General features: G+C 42.2%; 1 protein-coding gene across 7 annotated transcripts in view; it reads right to left on the bottom strand.

The window, feature by feature from the left end:
- Nucleotides 1-23,828, bottom strand: part of SUPT3H (SPT3 homolog, SAGA and STAGA complex component) — a 240,575-nt gene that overhangs the window by 76,907 nt on the left and 139,840 nt on the right. For all 7 annotated transcript variants that reach the window (XM_083606697.1, XM_083606695.1, XM_083606696.1 and 4 more), the window contains exon 3: nucleotides 22,440-22,524. In XM_083606697.1, the coding sequence (XP_083462823.1) occupies nucleotides 22,440-22,524 (85 nt within the window). The remainder of the gene's footprint in view (nucleotides 1-22,439; nucleotides 22,525-23,828) is intronic.

Genomic DNA, 23,828 nt, shown 5'->3' with positions numbered 1-23,828 from the left:
CTTTCCTGTAAGGACTCTCTCTGTGTGTGTGTATGGATTTAGGAAGATGAAAGATGCAAAATGAACAATGGGTGCTGGTGAAGACTTAATTTTTGGAAAGCCTAAGCTATGTTAAAATTTACTTTCACATCTGTAAGATGAAACAATAAATAGAAATAATTTCACATTATATATATATATATATATATATATATATATATATATATATATATATATATATCTTACTCACCTTTCACAAAATGCACCTGAAAACAATTTTAAGAAATTCTAACCTTCATATGCCAATGGTTTTACTCTAGTAGTGGCTGAATAAGTATATTATTAATCTAAGATCTCATGCTGGTATGACTTGAAATAGGCCTATTCAGAAGTTAAAAAGATCAACAAAAACAGTAGCTGTTTCTAATATGGAAGTGGGGTGGGGGCAAGCTTTCAGTTTTGGCAAGTTTTCAGCAGGAAAAAGATTCAGTCAATAAATCATAATACTGGACTGCATTATTTTCCCCCCAGTCTAATCACATGCACACAAAATGTGGACTGTATCTGGTATGCACAACACAAAACATACTGCACACAAAAAATTCACATTATTTCCTTTGAAATGCTCAGGAGGCCTTTGCAGCTACAAAGACAAGAGAACTTTCAGGAATTCAGAAGTCACAGTAACATAATCTTCCTTGAAACTGAACTGGAAAGTATAAGAATGTGAAAAATGATAGTTCTCTTTCTTTGGCACAGAAAGTGGCTTCTTATTCTGATTAGTTTAAGGATACACAAGGTACTTAAATTTCCAGCATAAAGTATAGAAAAGCTGGGTAAAATTATAATACAAAGAACAGGATGAATACCTCATTGGTGTAATTTGGATGAACCCAGAGGACTTACATCCAGCATGCATTTACTCAATAAGCGCTTAGAAAATGGATGTTAGTATGCTGATAATACAACACATCTTTTTCAAATTTCGCACAGATCTACAGAAGCCTTCAAACGAAACAGATAATATAAAGCTCTGTTGGATAGAAGGTAACACAATTTTAATACACTACACAACACAATACATAGCAGGGTGTGCTTACGCCCACCATTTTAGTACACCTGTGTGTATCTGCGGCCACAGGGTGCCAAGCAACACTACTGTGATTTAGCCACTTAATTCCATTAGACAAGGGCTGCAGGCAGACCTACAAGCATTCCATGTTTTATGTGTAAAATCCAGCATCCTACAGATGCACACACAGATGACGGAGAAGGGGCTTCTCAGTGTGTGTGATATCAGGATGGGGCCATTTGTTGGCCTACATGGGAATGCTTGACGAGGTACTCTATATGGTACTCTTTATTTTTAAAAATATTTTTAAAAATTGTATCACCAGTTTATTGAAAACATGAATTAAAGGGGTCTAATTATGGTGAAAGTGAAATTATTGGTGAAAACAGCACGTCACAGTAGTTAGAAAATGGAATGCCTGTGTCTTGGGGCCCATGGGCCAATTTGGAAACAGCTGGTTAATACAGTGGTACCTCTGGATGCGAACGGGATCCGTTCTGGAGTCCCGTTCGCATCCTGAAGCGAACACAACCCACGTCCGTGCATGACGTCATTTTGACTGTCTGCGCATGCGCGAGCGTCGAAACCCGGAAGTAACACGCTCCGTTACTTCCGGGTCGCCGCAGCACACAACCCGAAAATACTCATCCCGAAGCTACTTTAACTCGAGGTATGACTGTACCACGGCCAACTAGATGCCTGTGGGAAACCAGCAAGCAGGTTTCTGACCTCCTATTTCCCACCACTTTAGAGCACGTGTGGGAAACCTGCGGCCCTCCAGATGTTCTTCAGCTCCCATCAGCCCCAACGGTCAGGGATGATAAGAGTTGTAGCCCAACATCTGGTAGATCCGGACCCGCTCAGAGGTCCAGAGTGGCCCATACAACTTCCAATTTATGAGGCCCCTTGTCATAATAAAATAATTGCCAACATATACCAGTATCTATATCAGTTAACAAATAAATTATGTATTTTAACAATCACACTTCTTAATTGCTTACTGTTGCAGCTCCAGCCTGAGAGACTGGACCAAAATTTGCAGAATGCTCATTAAAAGAAGAATTTGTGAAACTTATCAAATTCCAAAGCCACCCCCTTCCCTCAACTGGTCATGGAGTGGGACACAGATTCCCCAGCCTTGACTTAGAACAAGGAGAAATACAGTGGTACCTCGGGTTAAGTACTTAATTCGTTCCAGAGGTCCGTACTTAACCTGAAACTGTTCTTAACCTGAAGCACCACTTTAGCTAATGGGGCCTCCTGCTGCCGCCACGCCGCCGGAGCACAATTTCTGTTCTCATCCTGAAGCAAAGTTCTTAACCTGAAGCACTATTTCTGGGTTAACGGGAGTCTGTAACCTGAAGCGTATGTAACCTGAAGCGTATGTAACCCGAGGTACCACAGTAGTAACATTTACATTGTGAAAGGATGGTGATAAAAAACAAAGGAACTTGCTGAACGGTGTTTCCTCTTTACTGCAACCGCAAAAAATATGTAATGAAATCTATTATGCAATTACACTGGATCAAACAACAGGAAAGGAAAGAAATACTAAAGCCAAAGCAACCCCATAAGAATAAATTATTGCACTACTTTTTCGTTCAGGTTCTAACATATGAAATAAAATTGTCCAAGCAACTTAGGATCAAACTATCAAGAAGCTAGTTCAGATGTCTTTTTCAATAAGCAGGATACATACAACTTTCATTTTAAAAGTTCATCAAGCTAATTCCCAAGAGTGAAATATAAGACACATCACTACCTTGAGGCCCTTCATTATTTTAAGACAGAACCACAAAAAAACCCTGTGCCTCAGTGTTGTTACACACTTACACACTAGCTTTTAAATTCATTTTTCCTGTTCAACTTCCACAGAGAAGTCTGTGTGTTTTTAGCCTATGAAACCTAGTCCCATCACATGTGGATATCTGCAAAGGAACCCCAGCATGGGAGCAACTTCTTTTGCCTATGCGTGGACTCCATGTGATCCGTAGCACCGTGCAACTGTGTGTCCTCTTGCATGTGCAGCTGCTTACATGTTGGAGTCCCTTGGCAGAGGCTTCCTTGCCAGAACTGCACCTGAGGAAAGAGTGCCAGAGGCAGCGCTAGCAGTTCAGCCCTACTCCAGTCTCACCACATGAGCGCACTACATGTGAATTAAAGCAAGAACACAATTTAATGAGCTCCTGATGGGCCACCATACATGTGGGTTTCCCTTGCCAGGATGGGAGGGATTGCAAGTTTTTCACATTTGCCTTTCACCAAAAATATGATTGGCTTAACAGTATTGTAATGGTCAGTCTCGGCAATCATGGAAGTTACAGTTGAACAACAACTAGAAGGCCTCAGGCTCCCCATCTCTGCCCTAAAATCTCCTCCTTAAGCTTGGAGAGGGGGGTGCACTATTTTGTGCCTCTAACTTTCACAAGGAATCAGAAGTTTTTCAGGAAATGTTAGCATCTTTGATTGAAGTAATAACCTGCTCAGGTGTTCTGTGTTCTAATTTGCCTAAGAACATTACCTGGTGTGTGAAAATCAGCACTTTGGAAAATGGGCAACCTTTGACGATATATTATAGCCTTATTTTGGACTGGCACGAGACAGCATGACCACAATGACCACAATAGGGTAGGCTCTTGGTCAACCGGCTTCCCCAAAACATTCACTCTCTTCAGGGACTTCTAAAGGGTACACTTGTGAAGAACTATAAATGAGTGATCAATAAATCATGCTGCCTATAATGGGGCAGGTGGACTGCAGGTAAGGCATTGTACCTTGATCAGGATTTTTAAATAAATGAATAAGAAGTCTTTGTCTTTGCCACTCCCAGAACAGAACGTGATGTTAAGGCCTTAATGGAATTTGCAGACCAAATATAATGATTCCTTCCTTTTGTCCACTTTTCTTTTCTCTCTTTCTCTCTGCCCCTTGCTTTTCTCTCTCCTTAGGTCTTTCTTTTTGTTTTCTCTTCTCCTTTCTGTCCTTGTTCTTTTTATATTAAATAGCTGTTTTATTTCAGTATATTATAAAAATATACTTTATTGATTGATTTATTTAGTCAATCAATAATTAATTATAAGAGGGGAAACGACATTTGGTAGGTGAGAGCAATATTTCTCAAACTGTGGGTGAGGGATCCCTAGCACTGCAGCCTACGAAGGAGGTCCTACTGTAGCTTTTGGTTGAACAGACCCCATCAGCAACAGCTCCAAATGGAGTAGCAGCAGCAGTAAGCAACAACAACAACAAAGAAGAAAGCTGTTGTGGGAGGAGGAAGTGAATGTAAAAGGAGCAGGAAGGTTGGATGGGGGGGGGGACTGGCAGTTGAGGGATGGGCATGGGAATGCAACTTAAGTGTGAAATGAAAGGAGGAGGAGAAATAATAGATGAGTGAAAATACTTTGAGAGGCACATGGGGGAAATCAGCAAATTCTGCCTAAAATATCCCGGTGCCTCCAGAGCCAATATCTGTATGTTAATTTTCCAAAGAGGAATTATATATCAACAGAAAATGATGTCAGGAAATGCTAGCTGCTAGGGAGGTGTTTGAGTGAGTTCCTGCACCTCTTTTTCTAGAAAAATAGCATTGCATGTCATTTTGGTGAGAGAATGCAACACCCCTTCTCGTTCTCTTAGGATTTCTACTGAGACATGAAAAGAAACAAGGCAGTCCTGAGGAAAATGGAGCAGCAAAAGCAATAGGGCAATGCGGGGCCTTTAAAGGTAAAACAAAAAACAAAGGCCAGCACTTAGAATTAATCACAATTGAAAAAACAATGATTACAAAAGTCGCTGGTATTGGTTTCTCTGTTCAGTCTGCCTGCTCCACTTAATACCCACCTAGTCATATTCTGGGAACAAGCGCAACTTCCAAGCTGTGTTCAGTTCAGAAAATGCATCATAATAATCTAACCTCAAAGTACCGTATTTTTCGCTCTATAAGACGCACCAGACCACAAGACGCACCTTGTTTTTGGAGGAGGAAAACAAGAAAAAAAATATTCTGAATCTCAGAAGCCAGAACAGCAAGAGGGATCGCTGCGCAGTGAAAGCAGCAATCCCTCTTGCTGTTCTGGCTTATGGGATAGCTGTGCAGCCTGCATTCGCTCCATAAGACGCACACACATTTCCCCTTACTTTTTAGGAGGGAAAAAGTGAGTCTTATAGAGCAAAAAATATGGTAATTAGGAAATGAGTGCCTGAGGAGAGTATTATTATCTCATTTCTTGAAGAAAGGGAGAAGATGGCACCCCAGCAGAAGGTGTTCAAAGGTCTTCCCGGCTACCATCTGTTTCTGGCCCACCCAGAAAGAAAGAGAGATCCAGGAGTCTCCCAAATCCACAAGCCTGATATGGGGGAGGGGGGAGTGCACTGTGCATTGCATGTTGGCAGGCAACTACTGTGCACTGGAGCCAATCGCTCCCATTCAGAAGTTCTGGCGCTGCCTGCTTGCCTACCATACTGATCTGTTGGCTCCAGGGCGACAGGCCCTAAGCAGTAGAAGCAAGGATAGGGGCAGAGCAGATTTGCCTTGGCAAGTTTAGAAATCATTGGTTTTATAGTATTCACTGCTTTTTAAAGCTGCTTCTTGGTTATTAATAAAGCTTGGAATTGATGGTGGTGACTCAAGTGGTTTGAAATGGTGACAAAAAGGTTGTTTGTCACACACAACCCTTTTGTCACCATTTCAAACCACTTGAGTGGGGGGGGGAGAGAAAGAGAGGGAGAAACAATGCAGGAAGAGATAATTGCCAACTGCTCTTAGAAAAAGTGTTCAGGTTTTCTACCACCATCCTTTTTGGGTGTGTTTGTTTTAGAAATCATCTTAGCAAATTGCCATGAATGCTGCATCGTTGTTTTCACTGTTCTGTATGCTTCTGTTTTGTTTTGTTTTGATTTGATTCTTTTCCAAATTGAGAAGAGTCACAACAGCCCCTAAATTGTTTTAAAGGGAGAAATTGATGCTTTTGAATTATGGTGCTGGAGGAGACTCTTGAGAGTCCCATGGACTGCAAGATCAAACCTCTCCATTCTGAAGGAAATCAGCCCTGAGTGCTCACTGGAAGGACAGATCCTGAAGCTGAGGCTCCAAGACTTTGGCCACCTCATGAGAAGAGAAGACTCCCTGGAAAAGACCCTGATGCTGGGAAAGATGGAGGGCCAAAGGAGAATGGGACGACAGAGGACGAGATGGTTGGACAGTGTTCTCGAAGCTACCAGCATGAGTTTGACCAAACTGCGGGAGGCAGTGGAAGACAGGAGTGCCTGGCGTGCTCTGGTCCAGGGGGGCACGAAGAGTCGGACATGACTAAACAACAACAAAATGATCTGTCTTGAAAAAAACAGCAACAAACAATACACACCAGTTAACGACATCAAAAGTGAGCACTGATTTGGCTCTCCCCCACCCCCATGATAGATGGAAGAGAACACATTAAAAGATAATTCTCTGCAAGGTTGTATTTTATTTTTTTTCTCCTTCCTCCCCCATACTTTGCTTAGTGAGGTTACTTTCTATAAGTTTTGATAATTACCTTCTGCTGGTTTCAAGAAAACATTTCATGTAATAATAAAAAAATGCTTTCACAGGCTTGCTGAGCAGGTTGATTTTCTCTGGTGAAGAAAGTTCCAATATATTTAAAGATTTCTGGTTTGAATGTTTAGAGAATTTGTCGGTATGTAGGTAATAGTCTGGGGTGCGGGTGGCACTGTGGGTTAAACCACAGAGCCTAGGACTTGCCAATCAGAAGGTTGGCAGTTCGAATCCCCGCGATGGGGTGAGCTCCCGTTGCTCGGTCCCTGCTCCTGCCCATCTAGCAGTTTGAAAGCACGTCAGAGTGCAAGTAGATAAATAGGTACCACTCCGGTGGGAAGGTAAACGGCGTTTCCGTGCACTGCTCTGATTCGCCAGAAGCGGCTTAGTCATGCTGGCCACATGACCCAGAAGCTGCACGCCAGCTCCCTCTGCCAATAAAGCGAGATGCGCACTGCAACTCCAGAGTCGGTCACGAATGGACCTAATGGTCAGGGGTCCCTTTATCTTTACTTAGGTACTAGTCCACTTCACTTAACTCAAATGGAATTGAAAGGCAGGGAAACCAAATGACTGCTCCACAAACCAATTTAGCTGCTTTGCTTGTATTTTACAGCAGCACCCTTATGATGTCTACTGAGAAGTAAGCCCTATTGAAATCAGTGGGGCTTACTTCCAGGTAAGAGGGGATAGGATGGCATCCTTAGCCTACTGGGAGTATTGCATAGCCCAGAATAATTCCACTGGAGTTCAAAGGGACTACAGTGGTACCTCGGGTTACAGACGCTTCAGGTTACAGACTCTGCTAGCCCAGAAATAGTACCTTGGGTTAAGAACTTTGCTTCAGGATGAGAACAGAAATCGCGCGGCGGCAGTGGGAGGCCCCATTAGCTAAAGTGGTGCTTCAGGTTAAGAACAGTTTCAGGTTAAGAATGGACCTCCGTAACGAATTAAGTTCTTAACCTGAGGTACCACTGTACTCTGAAGATGCGCTGCTGGTAGTCCTATGCGGCTGTGCGCCTCGGAAGGCATGTGCTGCTCATGCTGCTTGTGGGCAGAGAGAGCGGGCTGCCCCTGGGAGAACCAAACGCTGGACTTGGCAGGACTGTGGTCTGATCCAGCAGGGCAAGATTAGACAGGGCAAGCACCACCGCAATACATCATCTGCCAGGAGTCATAAGCCTTTGTTCTGAGATGAACATCAGCTCTTGTAAATCTCACTGACGTGGCACAACATGTCTTGTTAACTCTCGGGTGATAGAACAGCACATTGCCTTATGAACACGCGCAAGAGATACACTATCTGTCTGGGAAAGATCATCTGCTAATTGGTGAAATAAAAAAGCCTTACTGTTCCAGGGCTTTGACATTTGCTTTTGTACCATTGCATGAATGTTCAAATTGTGTGCACATACCAGGCCTTTTATTTTAAATTAGTTGGTACCGCAGAACATGCTGGGAGAAAAACCCAGCCAGATGAGATAGAACTGGCTGGAGATAAAGCTGCAGTGTGCGTATTAAGGATGAGAAATGCCCTCGGCTATTTGCTCGGTGTGGTATTTATGAGCAAGACTTGGCTTTCCTGAGAGAAAGTTTACAACAAACAGCAAGGTTAATCGTTCCCAAAGCATTTTCAGAATTTCCAAATATTTACCTCAGAGAACCATATTTGTCACTTTCTGTTCCAACAGACACATTTGAGCAATGACAGACTTTTTGTGGGCTTTGATTTATACTACTTAGTGTTTTCAAACTGAAAAGGGAAATCTTGAATGTTTACTATCATGAAATAACATTAGCACTGCATAAATAGGTGTCCTAGAGTATAAATTTAAGTCAGTGTGATAGGGATAATTCTATACTTGCTCAATTAACATCAAATGGAGGAATCGTATACAGGCACACATTTTAGTCCTTTCCATTTCAATTCCCTTCCATCTGCTCCAACTACCTGATCCCACCTCCTGAAACATTCACCCTAATCCACAATGAGACAGAAGAAAAAGCGTGAGGGGAGAGAGAGGGACAGACAGAAGAGGAACAGGACAAAGGAGGGAATTTGGTAGTGGGGAAAGTGCATCCTTCCCTTTGAAAAATCAGCAGAGCAAAGGGATTCAGCTCAGAAGCAGATCACACCTGCTTTTTTGGTAGACAGTGATAAATAATGCCGGATAGCAGGGCTGGGGAAACTCTTGGAGAGCCGTTGCTGGTCAGAGTAGACAATACTGGACAAAGTGAGAATAAAGTAGTTTAATATGTTCATATATAATGTCCTAATCACGCAAAAAATTAGAATTGGCAATTGGAGGTGTACTAAGAGCCTCTAAATGAACCATAAACAAATATTTAAACAGGAATTGCTCTAATTATATGACAGTTCCCTATAATATTCCCTATAATATTTCTCACACTACATTTTAGTCAATAACACTGTACATTTCTCTGGCAAGTCTTCATTGCTGAATTTAATAAATGCTGCATGTAAAATTTTTAATATGCTTTTATTATAATGTTTACATTTTAGTCTGCACCTAAAAATGTGCTTATTGCAGCACACTGCATGAATAAATGGACAATTATTTCTCAGAAGCATGTAAAAATATGTAGTGATGTCAGCAGTATTAAATTCTAGTGCCAAGTTAGGAAACAGCTACATTTAGTTCAACTTTAAAAAAAATCAATATTATACTAATTTTAATAAGAGGGGAAAGATTTACTTTATTTTTAGTTCAGACATGCAGTCATGTGCAAGGTAACTCAATACCCACTGTAAAAAAGAGGAACTATGAAAATGTTTTACAGCTGGTTTTAATCAGCTTCCTTTGTTTAACATTAGAAACTAACCTCCAGAAGACATATACAAGCTGCACATCCTACAGGTAATAGCATCCAGATGGGATGCTCTTATTGAACATCATGCTCAATATCATAAAGAATATACTGTGAAACAAGCACCTTGGCCTAGACCTTGAAGCTGACTTACTCCTGGTAATGCTGCAGCTCTTTTCTTCACATACACAGAAAATATGCTGAACTCCTCACATGCAGAGCAAAGAGGCATTTGACCCACACCACGTCCAAGCAGTTTTCTGCAGTGGCACCTTTTAACTTTCCAATGATGTCCTTATTTCTCTAGTGAAACTTTTGCCAATATTTGCGTGTGTCCCTTACCCACAAGCCAAAGTGCTGTGGATGTACATTGCAGCATGTTATCTTGCTCCTTTTCTGGATCCATTCCCAGCTCCTGATGGTGGATTATCTTCATCTGAAGAATGATAGGAGAAATGGCATTGCTAGGCAGCTCACCAGTTTCTGACTCTCTGGGCAACTCAGTTCTTCTGCCTCGCAGGGGCTCAGGCGATCCAGGTGTCTACCATTGCCAATTGTTCTATGGGAACTGTCCTGTGGGATTCCTCAGAGCTCCACCTTTCACCTTGTATTATTTAAAACCTATTAAACTGAAATGGAGGAGAGGCCGTTGCCTTCCTCATGTTGGAGAAGGAAGATCTGAAGCAGGGAGTCTCCTCCTCACATATATAGGTTCCTGGTGCGGTTTAGAAGCCTGGTCACAAATGATTATATATCACACAGGGAGCCTACACATGGAGACCAGGCTTCTTACTTTAATCTGATCTGTCCCTCTCAAATGTATGAACTGCAGGGGGACTGGGGGACAGAGATGCAGCAGAGACCTGCAAGCACTGCCCCCCCACAACCACAGCTGCATGGGGATGAATCAATGCTCAAGCAGGAGTCTATGTTTCTTCACTCTGATACCCCAGATGCAATGGTCCCAGCTATGCGGCAGTGCCTAGAAATTATGACAGGCTGGATAACTACTAACTTAAGTCCATTTATTTCAGTGAGTCCATTCTGTTTACAACTTAGTCAGATATTACCTAGAACTGGGGGGGGGGGGGAGACCAACACTTGAGGATAGATTAATAAAAGCAGGCAATAAGGAATGTAAACAAAGTTTATTTGTAGCTTGGAAATTGGGAGATTCTGATTATGAGTTTTTATTACACTGGTCATCGGGAGGAGGGTGGGGGGGCTGCTGGGAATAAGAATTTAGCAGAAAATCTCAGAAACTTTTTAAAGTTTGAGCCATCAAAGATTGAGAATGGAAGGGACAAAGAAAAGATGATGGAGATGTTTTGAAGCTTTTAAAATGGGGTTTTACCTCATGTACATATTTTAGCAGATACATTACATTAATTAGATATAATGTACCTTGTCTTGAGTTTCATGATGGAAGAAAGGTCAAATAAAATTGTGCTAAAATATTATTTTAATGAACAACTTCTGACTACAATCTGTGTCCAGGGCAGCTGTCTACCAGCTTCATCTAGTATGTAGGCTGAGACCCTACCTGTCTGCAGACTGTCTGGCCAGAGTGGTGCATGCTCTAGTTATCTCCTGCTTGGACTACTGCAATGCGCTCTACGTGGGGCTACATTTGAAGGTGACCCGGAAACTACAACTAATCCAGAACGCGGCAGCTAGACTGGTGACTGGGAGTGGCCGCCAAGGCCATATAACACTGGTCTAGAAAGACCTACATTGGCTCCCAGTACGTTTCTGAGCACAATTCAAAGTGTTGGTGCTGACCTTTAAAGCCCTAAACGGCCTCGGTCCAGTATACCTGAAGGAGCGTCTCCACCCTCATCGTTCTGCCCAGACACTGAGGTCCAGCTCCAAGGGCCTTCTGGTCGCTCCCTCGCTGCGAGAAGTCAAGTTACAGGGAACCAGGCAGAGGGCCTTCTCGGTAGTGGCACCCACCCTGTGGAACACCCTCCCAGCAGATGTCAAAGAGAACAACAACTACCAGACTTTTAGAAGACATCTGAAAGCAGCCCTGTTTAGGGAAGCTTTTAATGTTTGGTGTATTACAGTATTTTAATATTTTTTTTGGAAGCCGCCCAGAGTGGCTGGGGAAGCCCAGCCAGATGGGTGGGGTATAGTTATTATTATTATTATTATTATTATTATTATTATTATTATTATTATTATTATTGTTATTACTACAATTTCACTGGGTTTGTTTGCTGCACATGCAGTAACTAAGCACAAGGGACACACAGTTTCCTTTTGTGGCACCACCAAGGTTATGGAACTCGCTCTCAAGGAAGGCCCACTTGGCTCCATCTCTGCTCACTTTCTAGTGAGCTATAAACACACAACTCTTTCAGGGGGAACTGGGGGTTATTGTGCTATATTTCTCAAGTTTTTTAAAAATAAAATTGGTAGGTTTATATTGAAGAGTTAAAAGCTTGGCAGCTTGATCTAGCTAGTCCCAACCCCCCAACCTGTTATGCCTCATTCACATGTCACTAGTATTGCTCCGAAAGGTAAGTAAATAAAAAAAATACAGAGCTCCCATCGGAAAAGGGGAAAAAAGTTTTTTTTTATTTACAGTTTCTTATTAATTAACAAGGAGGGCTTTGGATTCTGAGCCTTCATGGTGGAAGCTTGCTTTATGGCTGCATTGTGCAGGGAAAGGAACGAGAAGAGAGAACAATAGGAAGGGGCAGAACTTGATCGGAAACTGCAAAGTGCTTTTTCCCTATCTGCCCTGTGCTTACTGAATAAAGTTGTTTATATCCAACAGGACTAAGAGTGTTAAATTATGACTGATTTTATTTTTAGCTGTCCATGTTTATAATTCGTAGATGTAATTATTACAATGTGAATTTTCATTTTATTGGCTGCTCTGAGTATTTCCCTGGCTCAGAAAAGTTGGATAAAAATAATTTGCTTGTGATAGCATTCTAGTAGTAGTGGTACAACAAAGAGAGGAAAGAAGGAAGATGTTTCACTCTAGCAATGAACCACGCTAAGCTATTTTATACTAAATCTGTGAGAGCACTGACTGAATGTATAATTTATTTATTTTTTAAATACTGAAAGGAATAAAAATATCAAGGTTAATAAACAGAGGTCCTTCCAGGATATACCTCAGGGTATATTCTGCTCCCAAATATATGCTAGTTTAATTGTGTCCCTTTTAATTTCCTCAGCTGATTTGGCTGAATTGTCAAGTAATTGTCCTACTGAAAGAAGAAAGAGGGATAATATTTCAAATAACTTTGTTAATCTCCTTAGTCTCTTAAGAGAGAACCCTTTTCAGTATCAAATTTTATTGCATTCTTAGAATTTACAAATTGATTGGCTGCTAAGTTTAGCCTAGTTGTCTTTTCCAGTTAGAAACCTTCACACAACAGAAGAAAGGCATCATATTTAACTTGACATGCAACAAATGAATGAAAGTTCGTTTTGCTGATGTGGTTTCCCCCCTCCCCTTCATGCTCCAGGTGCAAGAGCCTGCTAAAATTGCTGCGCCAGGCAGTTATTTTAAAGCAATTTTTGGTTCAGTGTTTTATCAAGCCCAGGAGTAAAATATTCTGGTACTACTGCAGTTTCACAAATCTCCTTTTAAAGTTAGAGCTCTGAATAATTATAAATATAATTATAATAAAAGGGCCCAAAGTAACCATAAGACATTTCATAACATCAAGCGGAATGTTTTGGAGCAATCTAAATAGGTTTGATTTCTACATTGCGCTTCGTTGTGCTGTTGCTCTGCAGCTGGGATGGCCAGCGTGTCCCTGACCCTCGGCCAGGCAGGCTGGGCTGAAGGGCAGGCAGAGGCCCAACAACCGGAGAGGCAGAAGTTAGCAAGCTCGGCTCCACAGCACGCAGAACGCAGAAGAGAGCGGGAAAGAGAGGCGAGAGAAAGCTGTGTTCATTTACTGCCTAATGGACTAATTCAAGGAAAAAGCTAATAATGGAAATGATATGTCTCTCACATGGGGCAGGGATCCGCATTGGACTTTAATTCCCTTTTAACTAGTACTGGGTGCCCTACCATTACCCAGAAGGAGGCACCCGCGCCTGCCTCCCAGGGAGTCATCCAGCAGGGGGGCTCGGGCAAGTTGCCTGCATGTGCCGCCACTGGAGACCCCTGCACGGCTTTCCCACGGGATTTCCCACTCCAGGGCCTGCCAGGGTCGTCAGCAGCCTTGCCCAACACCAGTGGATTCCTTTCCACAGGCACAGCCAAATATTACTACATATAATACAGACTTTTATTTACTCAGTGTTATCAGAGGCAGATATTCAACCTTGGGGACAAAATAAAAGTATCGCTCTTAAGTGGCCGATAGTAATAGTATAACTGCTTCTCTCCCCACACCTTCAACACTCCATTATGGAACTTGGCTTCCTTATGCACCATTTTTATTTTTTTCCCTTTTGAGGAAATTCAGATGAATCTGTACCAGCAATACATAGGACTTAATTTTTTTTTTTACACTTATGAACATTATTTTTTTGAGAAATAATGGAGTTTTTCTTTCAGTGTAGGTGAGCAAATCAGTAAACAATGTAATTATGGTGCACTTTTAAAGGGTGAGATGGAGCATTGTTTTGAGTACGCTATTACCTTAACCATGCCAGCAACTCATTAGCAAGAAACTCAGAAATAGTGAACACTAGGTGTCAGTGTAAGAAATGGAAAAATACCAAAAACCTGTTGTTTCCAATCAGGTGGATAAGCTAAAAAACCAGAACCAGCTGTGACCACATTTGCTTGTAACTGCATAATACTGTTAACAAGCCAATCTTCCTTAGAAAAACTGATTCCCAAACCATCAGGTTCACTTGAAATCAGATAAGTTGAGTATTAGAAGCTACAATGATTTCTCTCCATTAAATGCCGCTGAAGTGGTTGTTAAAAATACATCCAAGTATTAATTTAATCCATCAATACTTGTCAAGGTTGCATGCAGATGGCAGCGGATCCTACCATTATAGCACTAAACAGGAACTGAGGGGAAAACTATCTTGAGGGAGAACAGTGGCACACTTGTCTCAGTACTCTAGCTGGTAATGTGGAATATGCTACCCTATCACCCCTGCTGACCTGGGTCCAAGTTTGGTCCAGTGAACCTAACTTTGCCAAACTGTCCATCTGAAAAACTACCAGACTTGAAGTGACATTAGCTATAGTGAGTGCAAGATCTCCATTTGGGCACAAGTAGGACGCGGGTGGCGCTGTGGTTAAACCACAGAGCCTAGGACTTGCCGATCATAAGGTTGGTGGTTTGAATCCCCGCAATAGGGTGAGCTCCCGTTGCTCGGTCCCTGCTCCTGCCAACCTAGCAGTTCAAAAGCACATCAAAGTGCAAGTAGGTACCGCTCCGGCGGGAAGGTAAACGGCATTTCTGTGCACTGCTCTGGTTCGCCAGAAGCGGCTTAGTCATGCTGGCCACATGACCCGGAAGCTGCACACCAGCTCCCTCAGCCAATAAAGCGAGATGAGTCCTGCAACCCCAGAGTCGGTCACAACTGGATCTAATGGTCAGGGGTCCCTTTACCTTTACACACCAGATGGAAGATGAGGGTACGTCCAAAAATGGTAGCACTGGGCAGAGTTGCCCCTTCTGCATCTGTAGCACAACTTCTGCCATGTCCTAATGAAATCCCATGTGCGCTTCCCTGCTACACCCCCTTGGCTGCAGCTGGCACAGGCAGGGAAACAGCGGAGTAATGAGGCAAGGAACAGGACCAAGAAGGGAGGGGGACAACTTGGGATAGGGCTGACATTGTCAACAGCAACCCCACATTTCTTATAATGTGCAGCTCTCACAGGTTTAGGAACAGAAGACTACCTCTCCCTCCCACCCTCCCTCCCTAAGAGATCTTCTCCTGTTTTTTATATTTGGGACTGGGAAAGAAAAGCTAGATGACACTTCCATTATATCATAGAAAATAAGTTTAACCTATCCTGAAGTGGATTGTTGCAATAGGTAATAAGCATTATACAAACAATTAGCAACTTTGGCTGAGAACCTATTAGTCATTTTGATGCCATCTAGAGATTTAAAGCCCCCCCCCCCAACAATATGTGCTTTACACAGTTTAGCCATAGTACAAATATAAACAACACAATGACTTAATTTTGACCTATAGGTATGAAATCATCTATTATTTCATTTATTTTGAATTAGTAAAGCACAGAATGAACTCAGGCTTGCTAGAGAGGTTAAAAGCAACAAAAAAGGCTTTTATGGGTATGTTCGTAGCAAAAGGAAGAACAAAGAAACAGTGGGGTCACTCAGAGGAGAAGATGGTGAAATGCAAACAGGGGACACAGAAAGGGCTGAACTCCTCAATGCCTTCTTTGCCTCAGTCTTCTCCGATAAAGAAAACAATGCCCGACCCGAAGAATTTGGAGCAAATGATTCAGCAGAGGAAACACAGCCCAGAATAACTAAGGAGATAGTACAAGAATACTTGGCTAGTTTAGATGTATTCAAGTCTCCAGGGCCAGATGAACTGCATCCAAGAGTATTAAAAGAACTGGCAGATGTGATCTCAGAACCACTGGCAGTCATCTTTGAGAATTCCTGGAGAACAGGCGAAGTCCCGGCAGACTGGAGGAGGGCAAATGTTGTCCCTATTTTCAAAAAGGGGAAAAGAGAGGACCCAAATAATTACCGCCCAGTCAGTCTGACATCAATACCAGGGAAGATTCTGGAGCAGATCATTCAGCAAACAGTCTGTGAGCACCTAGAAAGGAATGCTGTGATCACCAAAAGTCAGCATGGATTTCTGAAAAATAAGTCATGTCAGACTAACCTGATCTCGTTTTTTGACAGAATTACAAGCCTGGTAGATGAAGGGAACGCAGTGGATGTAGCCTACCTTGATCTCAGCAAGGCATTTGACAAGGTGCCCCATGGTATTCTTGTAAAGAAGCTGGTAAAATGCGGTCTTGACTATGCTACCACTCAGTGGATTTGTAACTGGCTGTCTGACCGAACCCAAAGGGTGCTCATCAATGGTTCCTCTTCATCCTGGAGAAGAGTGACTAGTGGGGTGCCACAGGGTTCTGTCTTGGGCCCGGTCTTATTCAACATCTTTATCAACGACTTGGATGATGGACTCAAGGGCATCCTGATCAAATTTGCAGATGACACCAAACTGGGAGGGGTGGCTAACACCCCAGAGGACAGGATCACACTTCAAAACGACCTTGACAGATTAGAGAACTGGGCCAAAACAAACAAGATGAATTTTAACAGGGAGAAATGTAAAGTATTGCACTTGGGCAAAAAAAAATGAGAGGCACAAATACAAGATGGGTGACACCTGGCTTGAGAGCAGTACATGTGAAAAGGATCTAGGAGTCTTGGTTGACCACAAACTTGACATGAGCCAACAGTGTGACGCGGCAGCTAAAAAAGCCAATGCAATTCTGGGCTGCATCAATAGGAGTATAGCATCTAGATCAAGGGAAGTCATAGTGCCACTGTATTCTGCTCTGGTCAGACCTCACCTGGAGTACTGTGTCCAGTTCTGGGCACCACAGTTCAAGAAGGACACTGACAAACTGGAACGTGTCCAGAGGAGGGCAACCAAAATGGTCAAAGGCCTGGAAACGATGCCTTATGAGGAACGGCTAAGGGAGCTGGGCATGTTTAGCCTGGAGAAGAGGAGGTTAAGGGGTGATATGATAGCCATGTTCAAATATATAAAAGGATGTCACATAGAGGAGGGAGAAAGGTTGTTTTCTGCTGCTCCAGAGAAGCGGACACGGAGCAATGGATCCAAACTACAAGAAAGAAGATTCCACCTAAGCATTAGGAAGAACTTCCTGACAGTAAGAGCTGTTCGACAGTGGAATTTGCTGCCAAGGAGTGTGGTGGAGTCTCCTTCTTTGGAGGTCTTTAAGCAGAGGCTTGACAACCATATGTCAGGAGTGCTCTGATGATGTTTCCTGCTTGGCAGGGGGTTGGACTCGATGGCCCTTGTGGTCTCTTCCAACTCTATGATTCAATGATAAATACAACTTATAGCACAATCCAAGTGAAAATATAACCCTGAATGCTACAACCTCTTGACAAATGAAAATATTTATTTTTGTAAGGTTTCTGAACCTGCTGGGTTGATTCTGCCCCAAGACAGGTGCAGCATAGGTCTTCATCACTGCAGTTATATTGTTAAAGCTGTACGGTAGGAGCAGAATGAATACTCCAAGGGTTTTGCCCAGATGGTTTTTGTGACCTCCTTCATCCATTCATGTAAACACACCATATTTTCCGGTTTGCTGAGTTGTATATACACTCTACGACTTTGTACTAAGCCTGAATGTTTAGTTAGCCAGAAGATTGTTTCCATCCTGTGATTCATTAGATCCCTATGGGATCTCTACTTCCTTTATTTTATACAATCACAAATTATATTAGTTTGTCCTATTTTGATAACCCCTTTAATTAATGTCCTGCACAGGAAGCTTTATTACTTCTTCAAACAATCTCATAAAACAAGGACTTTTCCTGGTCCTGGGTTGGCAAGAACTGACAGCTGCAAATATCTTTCTTACAACAGTTGAGCAGGATTTCTCATGTTTTGCTTAATGCTAGTTAATTTCTGGTGATGAATTTAACACATTGAGCTCCTTTTCTAAAAAGATCTAGATGAAAAATAAAAGCCTAATAGATATTTAACAAGAACAGAAAAGCCACTCGTATTTTAAAGTATTAAAAGATATCCTCTAAAGCTGAATCAGACAAAAATTGTATTTTTTTCCTAACTGTAAATGTCCCATTCTGGGAAGAGTAAGTTGGATTTCCCTCTGACCACCAGCAGGAGGCAGCGCAGCCTCTAGACTTCACTCCTCTGTTGGGGAGCCACCCCTTAACTCCCAGACTGAATTGCAAAGAGCAGGAAATGTCTCCAAACAAAAAACCCAGTATAGCAGATGCCAACATGGCTAACCCTGGGAACTTTCCAGAGAAAATGTCTGGAAAATCGACATTTCATTTTGTTGTTTTTTTTAAATAATATTTATTACTTTTAAAAATTACAGAAAAGGAAAGAAAAAAAAGGAAAAAGACAAAAGAGAGGAAACAAAAGAGAGAAAAAACAATACAGTACAATATATAAACAATACAAAACACAACCTAAACACATTAAACTAAACACATTAAACTAAACTAAACAAAACCCTAACCCACCCTAACCCTAAACAAAACAAGACAAAAGCCATTTAAAAACATACATCACACCTTTTCCATATCTATCTTTCATTCCCTTATTTCCTCGACATCCTCTCACCTCCCTTTTTGTATTCCACTTCTATTAATTGTTTCAGCAAATCCTTTCCATCTTTCTCTATTTTCTATCATAATATAAATATCTTAACATATTTTTAACTTTATTTTCCATTAAAGATAAAATACTTATATATGCTTAACTCCTTATAACATTTCTGCTAAGGCCATAAAATTTCATTCCACCATTTTTCTATCACTCATTAATTTTACAACATTTCTATATATAAACTTTAAATTTTCCAATCTTCTTCCACCATCTCCTCTCCCTGGTTTCGGGTTCTGCCAGTCCTTTCCGTCAATTCCATATAGTCCATCAACCTGGCGATCTTATATCCGAGGCTCTTAACTCTTTTCCAGGTCCCTTCTGCAGGTCTTCTTCATATTCTTTAATGCTAACGAGCAGATCTCAGGAAGACTCCGACCCAACAATACTGTTATTCTTTCTGGACAGGTCAGCCAAATTTCCATAGTTAAAGCTAAGATCCATAAAGTGTTTCAGGACATGTTTCAAGATTCCTCCAAATCCAAAGGCCCCCAGAACTTCAATCTCCTCCAAACCCAAGTCCATGTCCCAGAAGTCAGTTAATCCCTGCATAGAGGGATCTTTCCAACTTTCCTTCTTCAGTCCAAACCGGGATCCGATCCTCAAAATCTGACTTTTTCTAGATTCAATCATAAAAGGCCTCAACCTATAGTCCTCAATTTGCTTCTGTAAAACTAAGGATCCCTCTTGTATTACTTTAGGTTCAACAACAACAGCTTTCTCCTTCTCTTCCACAATTTGTCCTGCCAAAGTGGATTCCTGTACCAAGTCCTGAATTATTTCTGTGTTGGTGCTCACTTTTTGTCTGAGATTAATCACTTTTTGTCCCAAGTTATCAATTTTAATAGTCATATCATCCGTCTTGTTGTGAAGCTGTTCCAGCGAATAGCTTATTTTACATAATACGGTCACTATGGCTTCTGTCAACATTCTTAAATGGTTCAAGGTCAATTCCCGGTTCTCACAATTTCTTATCTTGCAGCTGGAGAATCCCCAGTTCCACTCCTGTAACAATTTCAAAAGCTCCCTCTAGAGGGAAACAGTCTCCACTTGTATCAATCCTTTCAAACACAACTCAAGCAATAAAGATAGTTTCAATTTTCAGTTACTTTTCCTCCTTTTTAAACGCAGAAGAGGACAATGGAAACAGTATACTTCTCTTATTTAGTTAGCTGTCAAATACGTTCTGTTCACAGTCAATGAACTCTCCCAAAACGTCACTTTTTCTAGCAGCCCGTTTCCAGGTTCAGAGCGGTGGTAGTTTGATTTTTTGCTCTCTCCTGCAGGCTCGCTAGGTTCAAAATTTCCCCCTCTTCTCCTGCTTCCAAGGGGGGTTTGGTGTTTTTATCCGATTGAAATTTAATCCTTTACCAAAGATTTGCCATGACTTTAGCTTGTAACGTCTTTGCTTCAAACTATTTACAAAAGAGGAAGGCGGACTTCCTGTTTAGAACCTTCCCGTTTCGATACCAAATTAAGATATTTGAAGATCCAATTTTTCGTTCTACTCACGGGTAGTTGTTTAAAGTCCAATTGTCCACAGGAAAAAGTCAGTGCTCTCCAGCAACAGCAATGCGGCTTCACTCCGTGAAAAAAGCAGTTGATTCAAAGCACCGCGCCACTCACCCCACGTCGCTCCGGATCCCCAAAACAGGATTTTCCCGCGAGTAGGGGAGGTGCAAAAGGTGCCAGCCGAATCCCAAGTTCACAAGCTTCTCCCGCCTGTGATTTCAGTGGGTCTCCGCCTTCGCCGTGGCGGTCAGACCCTGGTTTCCACAGAGCAAGTTCCTCCCGATCGGAGGAGCTCCGCCATTGCCGGAGGCGCCAACCCGGAAGTGATTGACATTTCATTTTGGTTGCTGCACATTTGGTTATTAACCAGAACTAGAAGGATTACCCAGAATGTGACTTTAGAGGTATGGTGGGAAAAGCTATTATTTATAGCAGTATCATAAAAATTAACACATCATTAAAAGTAACAAATAGATAAAGCTACTCTTGAGAATTTTGAGGCTTCTTGGAGGCCATTTCTTATTATTTGCAAGAGGTTTTGAGATGCATGTGGAACTATTAAGTGTTGCTTCAAGTAAAAGGTAGTGATGTATGGAAGTGAGAGCTGGACCATAAAGAAGGCTGATCGCTGAAGAATTGATGCTTTTGAATTATGGTACTGGAGGAGACTCTTGAGAGTCCCATGAACTGCAAGAAGATCAAACCTCTCCATTCTGAAGGAAATCAGCCCTGAGTGCTCACTGGAAGGACAGATCCTGAAGCTGAGGCTCCAATACTCTGGCCACCTCATGAGAAGAGAAGGCTCCCTGGAAAAGACCCTGATGTTGGGAAAGATGGAGGGCACAAGGAGAAGGGGACGACAGAGGACGAGATGGTGGGACAGTGTTCTCAAAGCTACCAGCATGAGTCTGACCAAACTGTGGGAGGCAGTGGAAGACAGAAGTGCCTGGCGTGCTCTGGTCCAGGGGGTCACAAAGAGTCGGACATGACTAAACGACTAAACAGCAACAAAAAGTAAGAGGAACTTATTAGGTACTCCTAAAGCAGGAACTGAAAAGAAATGCTTCTTAGTCTGATGTCTTTGAGGAACTATCTTCCTCTGACCTGCATTTTCAGAAGGGTACATGTGTATTCTCACTTCCCAAAGGCCAGTGTTGTTAATGTTAATTTCTCAGAGAACATATGTGACTACGCATGTGAGAGTTGAATGGGGTTTGCGTGCAGGAGGCACAGAGAGAGCCAATCTGAGTTTTGCATCTTTTGAATGTAGCAACTGGAGTTTTCCCCACTTTGACCTGTCTGTAACAGCACGGGCATAGCCAAGGGGGCAGCTGCCCCCCCCCAACAATAAAAATCAATGAAAACACTTAACTAACTGAGGTTCTGCCCACCTCCAACAAAAGCTTGTGCCCCCTAAGCAAAGTCCTGGCTAATTCTCATTATGTCTTCCTCGGTTTGACTCCTGCTGGTATTTGAATGAAATAGATAGACAACTGGCAGTGTTACATGCGCTTATAACATTTCTGCATTTATGAGAAATCCATCTTTTAGTGTGGTGGAACCTACACTTTGGAACTGCCTGCCTCAGGCAGGTGCGCTCCTGCGCTCTTTTCAGAGTCTGTTTAGCAAAGCCTACTCAGATATTTAGGGGACGTGGGTGGCGCTGTGGGTAAAACCTCAGCGCCTAGGACTTGCCGATCGCATGGTTGGCGGTTCGAATCCCCGCGGTGGGGTGCGCTCCCGTCGTTTGGTCCCAGCGCCTGCCAACCTAGCAGTTCGAAAGCACCCCCGGGTGCAAGTAGATAAATAGGGACCGCTTACCAGTGGGAAGGTAAACGGTTAGGCCACGTGACCCGGAAGTGTCTGCGGACAGCGCTGGCTCCCGGCCTATAGAGTGAGATGAGCGCACAACCCTAGAGTCTGTCAAGACTGGCCCGTACGGGCAGGGGTACCTTTACCTTTACCTTTTACTCAGATATTTAGAATGCTAATGTGTTTTTAGTTTATTGCTGTTTCTAAATTGTTTTAATGTATTAATTGCTGCTATTAATAATATTGTTTCATTCTTTTTGTAAACAGCTTTGAGGTTTTCTACAATCAAGAGGTATATACATTTTATGAAATTAGTAAAATCAAATTTATTTTTTAAAAAACAAACAAAAAGAACAATCTTCTTACCAAATTAATCAGCTGAGTGTGGACAATGTCTTCCACCAATACTGCCGACTCGTGGAGAGGCCTGCGAGCATCTCCTAGTGAAAACCTGAAAGGCAATTATTTTGAAAGTTACTTAAGTATTACGAAAAAGTTTTTAAAAATGTATTAAATCACGTGCTCTAAAAGAGTAGCAAAGAGGAGGTAAGGCACACAATATAAGTGGACTGTAAGATTATATCACATTACAAATTAAATATCACAACTAACAGGAGAGCTTAATGAGACCTTATTGCACAAATGAACTCCCAAGTACAAGTCGGGCCATTTTTTCATAGTCATAGACTGAACTGTAATTAAATTTGGGCATTTATATACCACTCTACTCTTCAACAGGTTCTCAGGACAGGGTTACATAATCAAAATACACAACCAAAAAAGCAGAAAAAATGACTTGGAGTCGAGGTAGAAGGTGCATCAAATTAAAATGGTTTGGCCTGAGAAGATAAAAAGGCTGCAAACCACTTAGAAAAGCTCTGCTGCGAGTACAAAATGGTGGCAGAAAACTGTTTGCTTTCTGCCATCACGGTCAATAACAAACTCATCTGTGCTTGTTCAGACTTTCAGAGAGCTTCCAGCTGTCTGCCAACTTGCTTTGTTGCCCTTAACTCAGATCTATACCAAGGAGCGCAGCAGATTCTACTCTGTGGGAAAGGGCACTGAGGAGCTTCTATGTCAACCACGCGAGTAATCTCTCCACTCCAGGGCCATGGCAACCACAAGCTCCCTGGGGCTCATGGGGATTTTCACTGGACATCATCAGCCACCAGAGGAAACTATTCTAACAGGCATCCTAATCCTTCAGAGAGGAAGGGCTGCCATTTGCCAACAGGAAATTGATCGTGACAAACCATGAAATCACCCAGCCACCTTCCATTCTGCTGAGAAAACCAAGAGTGTGTCCTATTACATGCATTCTGCTAATGGGACAACTTTAGGGTTGTAGTGGTGGCCATCAAGACCTGAGTTACCCCAGAAAAGGTAAATGTGGCACAGATGTTGAGGACTTCCAGGAGAACAACTTGTCTTACAGGTCCTCAGCATTAAATCTGAGATAACTTAGATCTGTCCAGGGCAGGATACTGCTGGGAAGTAAGGTGGGTGGTTCACCAGCAGAATCTCAAAGTGTCCCAACACAAGATAGGGACGCTCAAAACTGGCACCAACTCAGAGAGGAGCCTGGGGAAAGAATCCCTATAGATCTGGACTATGGAACCTTTTTATGTTACTTACTGCAATCCCTTGAGAGAAATCTTTCAGGAGCCACATAAACAAAATAAGTATTAATTAAGAAACATTAAATAAAAAATAACAACCACTTTCCACATACTGAGCTATCTTTCATAACTGAAT

Source organism: Podarcis filfolensis (assembly GCF_964270895.1).
Source record: "Podarcis filfolensis genome assembly, chromosome: 3".
NCBI classification, from domain to species: domain Eukaryota; kingdom Metazoa; phylum Chordata; class Lepidosauria; order Squamata; family Lacertidae; genus Podarcis; species Podarcis filfolensis.
The sequence above is the reverse complement of the archived record's forward strand: the minus strand, read 5'-3'. Positions and strand labels throughout refer to the sequence as shown.